This window comes from Schistocerca nitens, chromosome 5 (genome assembly GCF_023898315.1).
Source record: "Schistocerca nitens isolate TAMUIC-IGC-003100 chromosome 5, iqSchNite1.1, whole genome shotgun sequence".
NCBI classification, from domain to species: Eukaryota; Metazoa; Arthropoda; class Insecta; order Orthoptera; family Acrididae; genus Schistocerca; species Schistocerca nitens.
In genome coordinates, this window is record NC_064618.1 from 83,272,461 (window position 1) to 83,289,311 (window position 16,851).

General features: G+C 42.4%; 1 protein-coding gene across 1 annotated transcript in view; it reads right to left on the minus strand.

Moving 5' to 3' along the window:
- Positions 1-16,851, minus strand: part of LOC126260201 (1-phosphatidylinositol 4,5-bisphosphate phosphodiesterase gamma-1) — a 282,094-nt gene that overhangs the window by 224,423 nt on the left and 40,820 nt on the right. Inside the window, exons 4-6 of the mRNA XM_049957484.1 lie at positions 16,644-16,806; positions 16,348-16,551; positions 15,807-15,922 (exon numbers count right to left, since the gene is read on the minus strand). Of these exons, the coding sequence (XP_049813441.1) occupies positions 15,807-15,922; positions 16,348-16,551; positions 16,644-16,806 (483 nt within the window). The remainder of the gene's footprint in view (positions 1-15,806; positions 15,923-16,347; positions 16,552-16,643; positions 16,807-16,851) is intronic.

Here is a 16,851-nt window from a genome sequence, read left to right on the forward strand (position 1 = left end):
GCATTAGGGGTCTTAGTGTGAAGGGAGGCGGCATCACTAGTGATGAGCAGGGCACCGTGTGGTAAACGAACAGAAATTGGGGAGAATCAGTTTAGGAAATCAGTGGTATCTTTTTTTTATAGGAGTGCAGGTTGTGAGTAATAGGCTGAAGATGTTTGTGTACAAGAGCAGAAATTCTCAGTGGGTCACATTAACCGGCCACAATCGGGCATCATGCGTGTTAGTGTTTACGGGCTTTCAGGAGCATGTAGAAGATACGAGTGAGGAGAGAGAGAGAGAGAATCTGGAAGTGGGTTCTGGGATGGGCCTAAAGATTTGGGGAGGGACTGGCAATTCTGCTGTATTTCTGGAATTGGGTCACTGCGGCAGGGTTTGTAGGTGGATGAATCTGACAGCTGGTGGACTCTTTCAACTATGTAATCCTTGCAGTTCAAAACCACAGTGGTGGAGCCTTTGTTAGCAGATAGGATTATAAAGTCAGGATCAGTTTATAAGTGGCGGGCCACGGTTCTGTTTGCAAATGTAAGGTTACCTTACATGTTAAGTGATATGGGGAATGATAGTGAAGCAAGGTTTAAGGTTAAAAAATCTCTGGAACATTAACATGGGTGATGTGGGGGCAGTGGGGTTGGAGGAGGAGATTAGTGTTTAACGTCCCGTCGACAACGAGGTCATTAGAGACGGAGCACAAGCTCGGGTGAGGGAAGGATGGGGAAGGAAATCGGCCGTGCCCTTTCAAAGGAACAATCCCGGCATTTGCCTGAAGCGATTTAGGGAAATCACGGAAAACCTAAATCAGAATGGCCGGAGACGGGATTGAACCGTCGTCCTCCCGAATGCGAGTCCAGTGTGCTAACCACTGCGCCACCTCGCTCGGTGGCAGTGGGGTTGGAACATGGTTGAATGGAGGAATGAACTGAGTCAGGCAGGGTTTAACAGTAATCTCTATCTGTTCAGATTCTGCCGTCCTTAATCCTAACCGACATTGTCCTGCAAAACCATATAAAACAGACCCAAATCTCTTTGCAATACCTCCTCCCCGTCCATAAAATTCTCCTGCTGTGCAATCCCAAATTCCTCTACCCCATCTCACACACTGTAACTCTCACCTTCCAGGAACTAGAGCAGCACGCATAACCCCACCTCAAAACTCTCTCCGACCTTTTAACCTCCTACTCCAGTTTTGGAATACTACTATCCACCATTTCTACAACACACTCCAAGCCTTCCCCACATCCTCTCATAGCAGTAAACCCTGCCTCACAGACCTGCTACACTTACCTCATCTTCAAAAACACTCTCCCACCACCATACAGAACCCAGAACCTAAACAGACCCAAAATACAGTCATGGACCTTTCTTTCCTCCAAAAGCCTTAGTTCCACAGAGGTTCAGTCCTTTCCAAAGGCCTTACATTTTGCCCCACTCCAAATTTCAGACTTTCTGGATTTGCTAAAGACCTTTTCACCTTCTCCTCATCCCTACAGTGGAAAAACTTTTTCGCCACCAACCCTACCAATCAGACTCAACCACAGACCAACGTTGAACCCTGCCTGACTCAGTTCACTCCTCCATCAAACCGTGACCCATCCCACTGCTCCCAAATCACCCCCTGTTACATTTTCACAGTTTCTCAGTTTCTTAACCACGAACTTTGCCTCACCATCGCTCACCAAATTGCTCAACATGCAAGGTAACCTCACATATGTAGAAGGAACTGTGATCCACCACATAAAAAACGATCCTGACCTCATAATCCTACGTGCTAACGAACACTCCGCTGCTATGGTTTTGAACCGCAAGGATTACCGGGTTGAAGGAGTCCACCAGCTGTCAGATTCATCCACCTACAAACCCTGCCACAGTGACCCAATTCCAGAAAGCCAGCAGGACTGCCAATCCTCCTTCAAATCTTTACGCCTATCCCAGAACCTATTTATAGAGTCCATCTTTCTCCTCACTCCTACCATTCTCTGCACTCTTATCTTCTACACGCTCCTGAAAGTCCATAAGTCCAACCACCCACGATGCCCCACAGCCAGTTACTGTGACAACACATTGAGAGAATTTCTGCTCTCGTAGACCAACACCTTGAGCCTATTACCAAAACCTACCCTTCTATATACATAATACCAATGATTTCCTAAACTGCCCCTCCACAGTTTCTGTAACTTTACCACACAGTGCACTGCTCATCGCTATTGATGCCACCTCCATTCACACTAAAACCCTTAATGCCCACTGCCTTTCTCCGATTGAACACTATCTTCTCCAATGCCTGACAGATACCAGGCCTACAGCTTCCTTATTGCTCACCATGACCAAGAATATCCTCATCCACAATTACTTCTACTTTGAAGGCATCACCTACACACAAATCTGGGGTACGGCTGTGGGCACCTGCATGGCACCATCCTCTGTTAGCCTATTCATGGGCCATCTAGAAGAATCCTTCCTAACCACCCAGAATCCCGAACCCCTCAAATGGTTGACACACACTGATGACATCTTAATGATTTGGATTGAGGGTGAGGACATCCTACCACATTCCTACAGAACATCAACATCTTCTCCCCCATTCGCTTCACTCAGTCTTCCTCAACCCAACAAGCCACTTTCCTCAATGTTGAACACCTCAAAGATGACTACATCAGTACCTCCTTCCATATCAAACCTACCAATCACCAGCAATAACTCCACTTCGACAGTGTCCGCCCATTCCATACCCAAGAAGTCCCTTCCATACAGCCTAGCCACACGTGGCCGTCGCATCTATAGTGATGAGCAGCCCCTCTCGAAATATACCAAGGGTGTCACAGAGGCATTCACAGACCATAATTACTCTCCAACCCTGTACAGAAACAGATCTCCCATGCCTTACCTCTCCAGTCACTCACCACTTCCCAAAGTTCCACTGTCCAGCCACAGAGGAACATTCTGCTTGTGACTCAACACCACCCTGATTTGAGAAACAGAATCTCGTTGTCTACCATAGTTTCGACTAGCTCTCATCGTGCCCTGAAATGAAGAATGCCCTATCCATTACCCTTCCCATCCCACCCGCAGGGGAATTCTGCTGCTCACTGAACCTCCACAATATCCTTGTCCATCCCTGCTCAAATACTGCTCACAATCCCTTACCTTATGGCTCTTAATCATGTAATAGAACTAGGAGAAAGACCTGTCCCACACATCCTCCCACCACCACCTACCGTATTTACTCGAATCTAAGCCGCACTTTTTTTCCGGTTTTTGTAATCCAAAAAACCGCCTGTGGCTTAGAATCGAGTGCAAAGTAAGCGGAACTTATGAAATATGTTGGTAGGTGCCGCCACAACTAACTTCTGCCGTTCAATATATGTAGCGCTACACAAGTATGCTTTGCAGGCACAAAGATAAACACTGGTGCCAAAACCTCTGCGTCAGTAAATAAATTAAAAAAAAAAAGGTGGAAGACGAGCTATTTTTCTCCGCCCCGAATTTCGACAACTGCATTTTCATACATTATCCAACGAAGTAAATACATATTCCGTATTGTTCATCTTCGAATGTAGCAGCTTTTCAATGTACTACGAAAATCCAACTGGCAGGACTGTTTGCGATGTTTGTTAATATGGCCAATTCTACGTTCTGAATTTTTTCCTACCTGTAAGAAGAGATGGTTGCTAAAGGGAACTTTTATGAATTGTGAATCACATGCAGTATTCTCTTCAGCGTAAGAATAATATGAATATAAACATTTTGCCATGTATTCTTTCACGTTTGCTGCTATCTCATTTAAATCCTGCCTGTCTAATAAACTACGAAACTAGAGTGAGATAACAGCAAACGCGGGAGTATACACATATCATGTCATGTTTATATTCGTATTATTCTTATGACTAATAGTGATACAGTCAGAAATGAAGCACGGCAAGTGACTAGATTTTTACATCTAAGATGACTCTAATTTCTGTGCAAAAAGTAATGTACTAAAGAGGCGTCTGAAAAGATTTTCAAACGGAGAAAAATTTTCGCTAAACTCTCGTTCAGAACATCTTCTATCATACGCAGTTTATTATTTGGTTCTTGTTGATCATTATCAAAGAAAGCAACAGTGTAAATAACAACAAATAGCAGTCTCTTGACATTGTTTCGCAACTGAGACAATTCCTCCCTTCTTTTTAATTGTAAGCGGCGGTAGCACGCACAAAAGCAAACCATGCCGCGAGCGGCGACAGGTCGTAAACACTCATCATCAGAATGCGACAAACAATGCATGACACAGTACAGTAATGCATTTTCAGATAGAGTGACGTAAACACCTATAACAAAGAGAACGGCACTTATCAGATCAAAGAAAAATAAGCAATCAATTCAAACCAGACGAAGAACGTGAAAAACGAAGGGTACCCGTATAAATACGGATGGAGCGCCTGACGCATAGCAATGGCTACCTGGTAAAGCTTAACTGCTAAGCTTATGGCTCGAACCAAACTACTGTAGCTGTATCGTCATTCATTCGACCTAAATTGTGTCTCATATTACAATGGGCCAACTTTGTTTCGATTTGGAGGTGCGGCCTAAAACTTTTCTCTCCCCTTGTATTTCGAGTCTCAAATTTCAGGTGCGGCTTAGATTCGGGAAATTTTTTTTTCCTTTATTTCGAGTCTCGTTTTTCAGGTGCGGCTTAGATTCGAGTGCGGCTTTGATTCGAGTAAATATGTTACTCATGTCCTGTCACAAGCATCAACTATCCCATCGAAGGCAGGACTACCTTTGAAACCAGTCATGTGATCTACAGGCTAAGTTGCAGCACTATGCTGTATTCTTCATGGGCATGACAACCAACAAGATATCTGCATGAGTAGCCACCAACAATCTGTGGCTATGAAACAGTTAGAATTCTCAGTTGCTGAACATGCTACCCAACAAAAGGTTCTTCATTTCAATGACTACTCCACAGCCTGTGCCATTTGGATCCATCCTACCAACACCAGCATCTGGACCTCTCAAAATATAACAAGGGTCTCACTGAGGCCTTCACAGACCATAATTACTCTCCAACCCTGTACAGACACACAACTCCCATGCCTTATCTCTCCAGTCACCCACTACCTCCTCGAAGTCCCACTGTCCAGCCACAGAGGAGCATTAACCTTGCAACTTGAGCAAATGAATCTCATTCTCCACCATGGTTTCGACTACCTCTCATTGTGCCTTGAAATGAGAAACGTCTTACCCACTATCCTTCCCAAGCTTCCCACGGTGGTGTTCTATCACCCTTCAAACCTACACAACATGCTGATCCATCCCTACTCAAACCCTGCTTGCAACCCCTTGACTTATGGCTCATACCTCTGCAATAGACCTAGATGCAAGACCTGTCCCACACATCCTCTCACCACCACCACCACCACCACCACCACCACCCGCATGTTCACATAGGCGCTAGAGAAATCAGTGATGGCAGTTGAGTCTATCAATAGACTGGGTTTCATGAGGCATGGCCTGCACCTCAATAGGTATGGGAAGGGGAGGCTGGCAAAGCTTATAGGTGACAGTGTAGTGGGTGGTGGCAGGATCACTCGTGGAAAAATTCCTGTAGTAGTTAGTATTAGAGCTGCATGTTTTTTAGATTGAAGTTAGGTGATAGGTATGCCTGATTAAAGGAAGTCCCTCTAACTAATGAATCACCTTCAGAGGTGGTCAAGTGTCCAAGTAGAGAAGGAATTAGCACATTTCATCAAAAACTAAGAGGTATTAGATAAAGTTAGTGAATTGCTCATAGATGTTGACACTGACATTATTGGTATATCGGAGCACCACTCAAATAATTTGACAATTCAGATGCTTCCTTTACCAAAATATAGATTAGCAGGCTGTTATTGAAGGACTTCCCTGCAGAGTGGGGGAGTGGCCATGCACGTAAAAAAAAAAAACAGTATTCTGTTTGAGTCAATAGAGGTATCACAGCACTACACTGAACAAATATTTGAATGTTGTGCAGTGGCAGCTGAATATAGTGAAACTAAGCTTCTAATTGCTGTTGTTTATAGGTCCCCTAACTCTGACTTCAGAGCATTTCTGCTCAACATATAGAAGGTTCTTTATTCACTTTGTAGGAAGTACCAGAAATTTGTCATATGTGGTGACTTCAATATTGATTTTGTATATGATGGTGCAAGAAAAAAGATGTTGGTAGATCTCATAAATTCATATGATCTGATGCAGACTGTTTTTTCCTACTAGGGTGCAAGGGAACAGTACCACAGCCACAGACAATATTTTTATTCATTCTTCATTAGTAGAAGGGCACTTTGTCAGACAAAGGGTGAATGGCCTTTCAGACCATGATGCACAAATGTTAACACTAAAAGGTTTTTGTGCTCAAACAAATGTTTTATATAATTACAAACTATGCAGAAAGGCTAATCCATCGGCAATAGAGAGTTTTTTAAACCTCGTCAAGCAACAAGAGTGGCAGGATGTTTATAGTGCCGACAACGTAGATGATAAATGTAATGCTTCCTTAACACATTTCTCATGATCTATGAGAGCTGCTTTCCATTAGAACATTCTAAATGCGGTACTAGTAGTAAAAGGCAGCCTGGATGGCTGACTAGTGGGATAAGAACAAAGTGGGAATTACATCAAAATGTTAGAAGTAGTCACAATCGAGCTATAGTAGCCCATTACAAACTGTATTGTAAGGTGCTTAAAAATGTTATTTGGAATGCAAAGAGTATGTGGTATGCAAATAGAATAGCAAATTCACAGGATAAAATTAAAACCATATGGTCAGTTGTGGAGAAAGTGCCTGGCCAGCAGCACAAGGTCGATGATATAAAGTCGGTGTGTAGTAAAAATATTTCTGTTACTGATAAATCAGAGGTATGTACAGTATTTATTAATCATTTTCTGAGCAATGCTAGTGAATTAAATAAAAACTTTGTTTCTACTGGGAACTATATAACTCCCTCAGAAAATGCCTTTCCGAGACTGATGTCTGAAATACTCTTCTGTGACACTGATATGGGGGAGACTGAGTAAATAATTAAATCGCTAAAGACTAAGGACTCTTATGGACATGATGGAGTGCCTAGCAGAATATTTAAGTACTGTGCTGCACATGTTAGCCCTGTATTTAGCCATATTTGTAATTTTTCCTTTAAGAATGATCAGTTTCCTGAATGATTAAAAGCGAGAAAGGGATAATGTAGACAATTTTAGACCTATTTCTATGCCATCAGTGTTTGCTAAAGTTATTGAAAAGGCTGTGTATGTAAGGATAATTGATCATTTTACATCAGATAATTTGTTGTTGAATGTACAATTGGGCTTTAGAAGTCATGTAACAACTAAAAATGCCATTTTCTCTTTTCTCTGTGAGGTACTGGACAGATTAAAGAAAATGTTTCAAACGCTAAGCATATTGTCTGATTTAACTAAGGTGTTTGTGTAGATCACAAAACATTCCTCCAGAAGTTGGACCATTATGGAATACGGGGAGTAGTTCACAATTGGTTCACCTCCTACTTTAAGAACAGACAGCAAAAGGTCATTATTCACAGTGTTGAGAATGGCTGTGATGTGGGGTTCGAGTGGGGCATGGTCAAAAGTGGAGGGGGGGGGGGGGGGGGGGGTGCCCCACGGATCAGTGTTAGGGCCACTCTGTTCCTTATTTATACAAATGATATGCCCTCTAGTATTATGGGTAATTCTAAAATATTTATGTTTGCTGATGACACTAGCTTGGTTGTGAAGGATGTTGTATGCAACATTGATTCTGTTTCAAATAGTGCAGTTTATGACTTAACTTCATGGCTTGTGGAAAATTAATGCTAAATCACAGTAAGATGCAGTTTTTATTGTTTCTAACACACAATTCAACAAAATCCAATGTTTTAATTTCACAGAATGGGCATATGATTAGTGAAACTGAACAATTCAAATTTCTACGTGTTCAGATAGATAGTAAACTGTCGTGGAAAGCCCACGTTCAGGATCTTGTTCAAAGACTTAATGCTGCCATTTTTACAATTCGAACGGTATCTGAAGTAAGTGATCATTCAATAAGAAAATTCGTCTACTTTGTTTATTTTCATTCCCTTGCGTCATATCGTATCATATTTTGGGGTAACTCTTCCCACTCTAAAAGGATATTTTTGGCTCGGAATCGGGCAGTTTGGGCAATAAGTGGTGTATGTTCGTGAACCTCTTGTCGACCCCTGTTCACTAGTCTGGGTATTTTGACATTGCCCTCTCAATGTATATATGCTTTACTGTCATTTCTTGTTAACAACATCAGCTTATTTTCAAGAATTAGCACCTTTCACTCAGGCAGAAATCCAATCTGCATTTGCATCACACTTCCTTTACTCTTGTGCAGAAAGGTGTGCAGTATACTGCTGCATCCATTTTCAATAAGCTACCACAAGAATTCCAAAATCTTAGCAGTAACCCACCTGCTTTCAAATCTAAACTGAAAAGTTTCCTCATGGGTCACTCCTATTCTGTTGAGGAGTTCCTTGAAGAATTAAGCTGATTCCTGTGTTATGTTGTTGATTGTGTTTACTTAAACTTATAGCTTAACTTTTTTGCATTCAAAAATACACTCCTGGAAATTGAAATAAGAACACCGTGAATTCATTGTCCCAGGAAGGGGAAACTTTATTGACACATTCCTGGGGTCAGATACATCACATGATCACACCGACAGAACCACAGGCACATAGACACAGGCAACAGAGCATGCACAATGTCGGCACTAGTACAGTGTATATCCACGTTTCGCAGCAATGCAGGCTGCTATTCTCCCATGGAGACGATCGTAGAGATGCTGGATGTAGTCCTGTGGAACGGCTTGCCATGCCATTTCCACCTGGCGCCTCAGTTGGACCAGCGTTCGTGCTGGACGTGCAGACCGCATGAGACGACGCTTCATCCAGTCCCAAACATGCTCAATGGGGGACAGATCCGGAGATCTTGCTGGCCAGGGTAGTTGACTTACACCTTCTAGAGCACGTTGGGTGGCACGGGATACATGCGGACGTGCATTGTCCTGTTGGAACAGCAAGTTCCCTTGCCGGTCTAGGAATGGTAGAACGATGGGTTCGATGACGGTTTGGATGTACCGTGCACTATTCAGTGTCCCCTCGACGATCACCAGTGGTGTACGGCCAGTGTAGGAGATCGCTCCCCACACCATGATGCCGGGTGTTGGCCCTGTGTGCCTCGGTCGTATGCAGTCCTGATTGTGACGCTCACCTGCACGGCGCCAAACACGCATACGACCATCATTGGCACCAAGGCAGAAGCGACTCTCATCGCTGAAGACGACACGTCTCCATTCGTCCCTCCATTCACGCCTGTCGCGACACCACTGGAGGCAGGCTGCACGATGTTGGGGCGTGAGCGGAAGACGGCCTAACGGTGTGCGGGACCGTAGCCCAGCTTCATGGAGACGGTTGCGAATGGTCCTCGCCGATACCCCAGGAACAACAGTGTCCCTAATTTGCTGGTAAGTGGCGGTGCGGTCCCCTACAGCACTGCGTAGGATCCTACGGTCTTGGCGTGCATCCGTGCGTCGCTGCGGTCCGGTCCCAGGTCGACGGGCACGTGCACCTTCCGCCGACCACTGGCGACAACATCGATGTACTGTGGAGACCTCACGCCCCACGTGTTGAGCAATTCGGCGGTACGTCCACCCGGCCTCCCGCATGCCCACTATACGCCCTCGCTCAAAGTCCGTCAACTGCACATACGGTTCACGTCCACGCTGTCGCGGCATGCTACCAGTGTTAAAGACTGCGATGGAGCTCCGTATGCCACGGCAAACTGGCTGACACTGACGGCGGCGGTGCACAAATGCTGCGCAGCTAGCGCCATTCGACGGCCAACACCGCGGTTCCTGGTGTGTCCGCTGTGCCGTGCGTGTGATCATTGCTTGTACAGCCCTCTCGCAGTGTCCGGAGCAAGTATGGTGGGTCTGACACACCGGTGTCAATGTGTTCTTTTTTCCATTTCCAGGAGTGTATCTTATTTTATCTATTATTACTTTTATGTTGTAATTTCATGTACTGATACATTCCATGACCTTGGAGATTTGCTCCTCAATTTTGTCCTACGGAATTAGACATGTAAATAAATAAGAAGTAGAGAAGGGGAAAGCCCTATGTAGGCGCATTAGTGGGATGGTAGGTGTGTGTAGTACTAGAGTGCGAGCAGGGAAGTGGATAGGCTGGTGGAGGTTAGGTACTAGCAAAAGGTTGAGGCGAGAGGCATTATGGGAACAAAGGATATGTTGTAGAGAGTGTTCCCCCCTGCACAGTTCAGAATGGGAAGAATTCAGAGGGCACAGTCTGTGAAGTAGTCATTAAAGTGAATTACACTGTGTTGGCCATCAAGTTCAGCAAATGGGTTCTTCCTCTTTCTCTTGGCCACAGTTTGGCAGTGGCCATCCATGCAGAAAAACAGCTTATTTGTTACTAAAATGTAGACTTTCACGGCCGGAAATATCATGTCCATTATAATTATCCGGGCTGTTATGCAGTGGTCGGTTGATGAATTCTGTGTCGATTCCCAACGTTTCATCTCCGAATATGGGAGACATCTTCAAGGGGGTCCGTAGCTCGATGGAAGGTCCAACACACCCAATGGCTCGCTACTGACTGTAGCGAGCCATTGGGTGTGTTGGACCTTCCATCGAGCTACGGACCCCCTTGAAGATGTCTCCCGCAGTCGGAGACGAAACATTGGGAATCGACACAGAATTCATCAACCGACCATGGCATAACAGCCCAGATAATTATAATGGACATGAGCTTATTTGTTGTCATGTCTGGTGGTGACAACTAAGGTGATGGATCACATGGCTGCTTTCAAAGGTGGTCCTGCCTGTGATAGGGGAGGAGGTGTCTGCGACAGGCCTGGAATAGGTGATAGGATGCATGGGACAGAGGCCGTGAGGCATGGACTTGGCAGTAGAAATAGGGACAGACATGGATACTGTGAAGGCTGGGTGGACGGCAGAATGTCATGGTGGGAGAGGTGGGGAGGATAGTGAGTAGGATATTCTCCATTTCAAGGCACAAAGAAAGGTAGTCCCTATCCTCCATCTGCCTATTCCCTTCCCTTCTTCCACTCAGCGCTACACATGCCTTCCACGCCGCCAACACACCTGCATATGTGTCTCCCCTCCCTTCTCTACTTCTATCCTCTCCCCCCTTCCCTTTACCACCTGCCCACTCCCCCAGCCAAAAGCCTCCCAATGCTGCACCTAGCAGGTCAAACCTACCCCCACCATGCCCCTGCACATTCCCAGGGGCAGCACTAACATCTTCCCCCACCACTACCCTGCTATCCCTTCCCCTCTTTGCCCCTCACGTCTTCCTTACTCCCACCCACTATCCAGCCCAGCTAGAATGCTGCTCACTTCAGACACAGTCACAGTTAGGCCTCAGCACTCAGAGATGACAGTGGTTCTGTGTGTGTGTGTTATGGGGAGGGAGGGGTGGGGATACCCCCCCCCCCACACACACACACACACACACACTCACTTCTGAAGAAGGACTTTGTCTGAAAGATGAAAGATTTCTAACATTCTTTTGAATTGTGGTTGTCTGCAACTCAACGCCATCTCTAGGTGGTGAGGAGCAATATATCATTTCCGTATTATTATGATTATTATGAAATCTATTTGGATTTTCTGCCAGATTAAGAGACAGAGTCTTGCTGTGGAAACTATTAAAAGCACCTCACACTGAAATCCACACTAAGTTGTGAAAACCTGAAAACTGCTGCCAATCTTGAGAGATTTTTTTTTTATTTTTTTTTATTTTTAAATCTGGCATGCTGTTTTCATTGCTTGTGCAACATTATCCTGACTCGTTTTGTGTACCATTATGCTTCTGTTCCGTCTTTTATTAATTTACTTGGTATAAAACTCTAAATTACCACCAACATTATTTCTTTGAATTTAAGCCATACTTAGTCAATGCTTGCATATTCAGCATGAAAGGAAGAGAGACTGCTTCTTAACAAGGTATCAAGCAAATTTTTACCTGCTTTTTTTAAATATATTTTGCATTTATTTTTGATGGTTTTGGATGTTATGGAATTTAATCTCACTGCAACAACCTTACGGTCACCAATTCCTGTATCTGTCATGAAGCACTATTTCCTCGGGATTATTTGTTACTAAGAGGTTTAGCTAACTCATTCTTCATTCAATTACGACATAATTTTGTGGGGGAGACACCTTCAAGACAAACACCGGGAGAATATTCAAAATGTAGAAATGAGCAAAAAGAATGATAGCCAAACTAAAATAGAAAGAATCTTGCAGGCTAGCATTTAAAATGTTTAATACTACCAAGCACATACCTACAGATCTCACACTTCAACTTGCTCCCCCCCCCCCCCCCCCTTCTTCAGTGAAAGTCGGTTGATGATGTGCCACTCAGGTAATTTTATGCTCATTGCCAAACTTAGCTATGGAACAGTTTAGTGAGCCATAGCAGTAAGTGGCCATTGTGAATACAGAGACGCTCCATGTGTCATGTTACTCGTAGTGAATGTTAATATTGTTTATAAAAATGAGCGAAGGGGCTATACCTGATCTTTCTAGCAACTCGCCATAAATTTTCGTGTCACTTTTGTGATGCAGTAATCCATTACATTTTCATTTCTTTTATAAGCTATAAGATGGCTGCTCTGGGAGAGGGAAGTGGGGCAGCCAACGTGCTATGAGAAGATCAAAAGCTTCTGCTCCCAGTATCCTTCACTCAGTGACCAAGTTCAAGCGAGCAATCTGTTTATGAGCTGTAATGCTAGGCAAAATTCAACTATGTTCCCAATACTCAAGATATCAAGATACAACACAACCACGACACAAGGACAGACAGCTCCTTTCACAAGCCCAGACACAACACCATGAAATTAAAATCAATGCCACCCTGTGCAGAACCAAAAGTCCTAGAAAATATCCAGTAAACATAAATAAATAGTATATAGCCACAACCATTTAAAGGCTGTGCAGGCCCCTGAAATAATTGCTCAAAACAATTTTCAGAGAAAGGATTTAGCGGAATTTTGGACAATGTCTTATGCCTACCACCTTTTTTAAATCTGTATTTTTGCCAACATATCAAGGGTAGACTGAAGTCACCACCAATTATAACTGGATGAGTCAGGTACTATTTGAAAATTAATCACCAGATAAACTACTAACAGCAACTGAATTTAATCTATTCTTCCTGAACTCCATTAAGTTATTGGCGAACACTTCTACTGAACTTACTTAGGCTGCAGTCCTTTGGATGAGTGCTTGGAACTCTAGTTCTTTCCCAACGCAGCAACAGCAACAGCTATTTACAACTATAATATCATTGTTTATGTTTACCACTGCCTTGTGTTTAACCTGCTCGCTTTGAGACTGTACCTTGGTTTGAACTTTTTCGAGATCCTCAAACCTAAAGAAACTGAACCTCCCCATCCTATGACCCAAGACATGGACTCTGCAGCCAACATGATCACAGAACCATCTGAGCCTCTGATTCAGACTCTACATTTCACTCTGTACCACAGATTCGCAATTGATCCAGTCAACAATGCTATACATGGTGAGCTCCACCTTCGTCTTGCAACCAAGACCAGCTGTCTTAACCACTTGGGATAGCTGCCAAAAACCTGTAGAATCTTTTCTGGCCTGAAGCAACACACTATTGGTAACCTGTGATCTTCATGGCATCTGAAAGAACACATTCCACATCTTGGCTGACCGATGCCCCCCCCCCCCCTTTTCCCAAATTCCCTCCCAGTATGCACATAGAGTAAACACTGGATTTCTTCCACTCCTTGGTAGCCATATCCCAACGGGCTCCCTCATAAGCCTAATATTGGAGCTCTAAAAAAAAAAAAATCCCCACCCTCTATGAATTCTTGGGCCCAGCAGCCCAAAGCTTCCTCTGAAACAAGGTTAATGACAGCAGTTTGGGTAGGATCTCTTTCAGTCACAGACAGTTCCTGAAATGTGCTTATCAGATTCCTGATGATACCCCTATCTTTTATGAACTCTCTCTGTCAAGGACAACATAGTGGGTTCTGTTGCTCAAGAAAATCTTCGAGCCATCACATATGTGGGAACCTATTCCATATGCTCGTACCTTCATTAACAGTTCTCAGTGGGACACCATGTCAAATGCTTTTCAGAAATTTAAGAAAATGGAATCTGCCTGTTGCCCTTCAGCCATGGTTCACATCATATCATGTGAGAAAAGGGCAGCTGAGTTTCGCCAAGTGACATGGAAGATACAATGTTTTGTGTGTAACATGGCAACAGAATCAGAGATAGATTGAATTATCTTATAGTAACAAGTCACTAAATACCTGACATTCTTTGGACATGGAGCAGCAGATTAATTTATTTGAGATTAGTAGGAAGCAACATTATCATTTCCGCACATTTTCATGACCGCAATGAAGTCACACCCAGATCGACACTAAGGGACCAAAATATTTACTGACTTTAAAGGAAATCAACACTACACAATTCAAAAGGATTGTTTCAGAAATGATAGGAAAACAATAATGTTCCTCCTGCCTCAATGCTGCATTCAGTCTATCAGCATGATTGTAATTTCTGGAGATAAACTGATACAAAATGATTAACATTTAAGAAATGAGGAGATGGAACTACTTAAGGATAATTTGTCTAATTAAGCACACTTCATATATAACACACTTTTTTTAAAATGCGAACTTTTGGGTTAAGCTTTACCGTGACTGTTATTGACATTAAATGAAACAACAAGTTTACTGTTACCAGTCACCGTTTTATTTATTTCCACGATGTGTTTAAAAGGTTTAAACCTCCATCATTGAGTGGATTTACATTAGTTAGTATGACATTTTTGTGTGTGTGTGTGTGTGTGTGTGTGTGTGTGTGTGTGTGCGCGCGCGCGCGTTACGATTTTTTGGACGAACAAAATATTTGTTTACAAATGTGACAGTATACATGTGATGTGTTACGACAGAGAAAGGAACCTGTAACCACTGGGCACAGTGCCACAAGTTCGTCCAAAAAATTGTAACATAACACACACACACACACACACACACACACACACACACACACACAAATGTCATACTAATTAATGTAAATCCACCTGATGATGGAGGTTTAAACCTTTGAAACGCGTCATGGAAATAAATAAAATGATGACTGGTAACAGTAAACTTGTTGTTACACTTTTGGGGCAATACTTGAGATTAATGTCCTCTTGATGGTGCCTGCTCGTAATTAATTACATAAAACTATATGTTTTCTGATTGAGAAGACAATTAGCACATTTACAGACTATTTTGCACAAATTATAAAATACAGATTGCAGAACGCAGCAAGTCCGCGTCCACCTTTCATGGAATAGAAACAGTAAAAGGTGAAGCACTCTATTGCTCATTTGTCTTGAAAAAACAGAATTCTTTTTCAATCATTAATCGATATGTGTACATAGAGACTGACAGCCACCACACAGGAGCGCAAACATAAAGAATAATAGATTATGTTGCTGCTAAGCGATGGTTCATTTCTTTTACATTACAATTGTTTGATAACTTCAGGCCATCAGGTATTTACTATTGAGCGTATACTAATGTTTGTGAGGCGAAAATTACCAATATTACAAATTCTGCAGCAAACTGATGTTAAGGACAGTGATCTGTAATTTTGTGGGTAACGAAGCGCAAGCCTTTCATAATTATTTGCTGTGGTTTAAAATACTAATTTTGTAGATGTATTTTATTACTGTGTGATGTTTACTTACGTATTGTGTGATGAAGCAATCCAATAGTGTGACAATGGTTTCGTCATGTCTTGGTAGACTTTATCATATCGTTCATCCCAAATTTCATTTTGCTTCGAGAAAAGAAAATCCATAAACTGAAAACAATATCATCACAAATAAGCACTTCATTCACTCATCACAAAGTTTCTCAAACAAAAAATAAAACACACATAAATAAATAAAATGAATCATCATCATCATAATAATAATCATCTTTGGTAACTAGTGACAGTTTCAAAGAAGAAAAAGAAAAGCAGTCAATTCCTTGGCATGTGTTTACCAATAGCTAACAGAAATGTTAGTAAGGAAGACATCAAAAACTAAAAGGGTAAACAAACCATTTGCAGTTGGTCTAGAATATATTGTGATTGTTAACTATTTATATATTGTACATTGTACTACAATATATTTTCTCATATGCTACGTAATGTATAGCATATGACAAAATATAACGTCTCAATGACTTAGTATATTTTGATTAAAAGTGAATACGCCAACATCAGTATCTATTGACCCATACCTCAAAGATTGTGAAGTATGGCTCCTGGACATTTCGCTGTGAATCTTGCAAATAATTTCTCATAAAGGAAGAAACTTCTCTTTCATCATCTCCCATTGGGTCTCTCTGCTCTTGACTAAGAAAACTTTGAAATTCTTGCAATGTTACTGTTTTACCATTTTCAGAGTAATCAGAGAATAACTTACTAAAACTTTCACTATACATCTGGAATAAATAATGGAAATATACTTAAAAACTTGTTCTGTGTTGAAGCTGTGGCAAATAAATATTGATTTTACAGGCCTAAATTGTCTTACATTGTTATCAAACATAAGCTTTTGGTAAAGAGTAGCAAAATCATCAAATCCTAGCTCCATTCGTTTCCTTGTATCGACTTCCTGAAAGACATCCCGAAGTTTATTTGTTGGAATTTTGCAGTTGACACGAGGAAGGAATGCCTTTAGGTCTTTCAGTGTGACACTAAAATACAAAAAGAAAAAGTTACTTTATTAAGCTTCAATAACC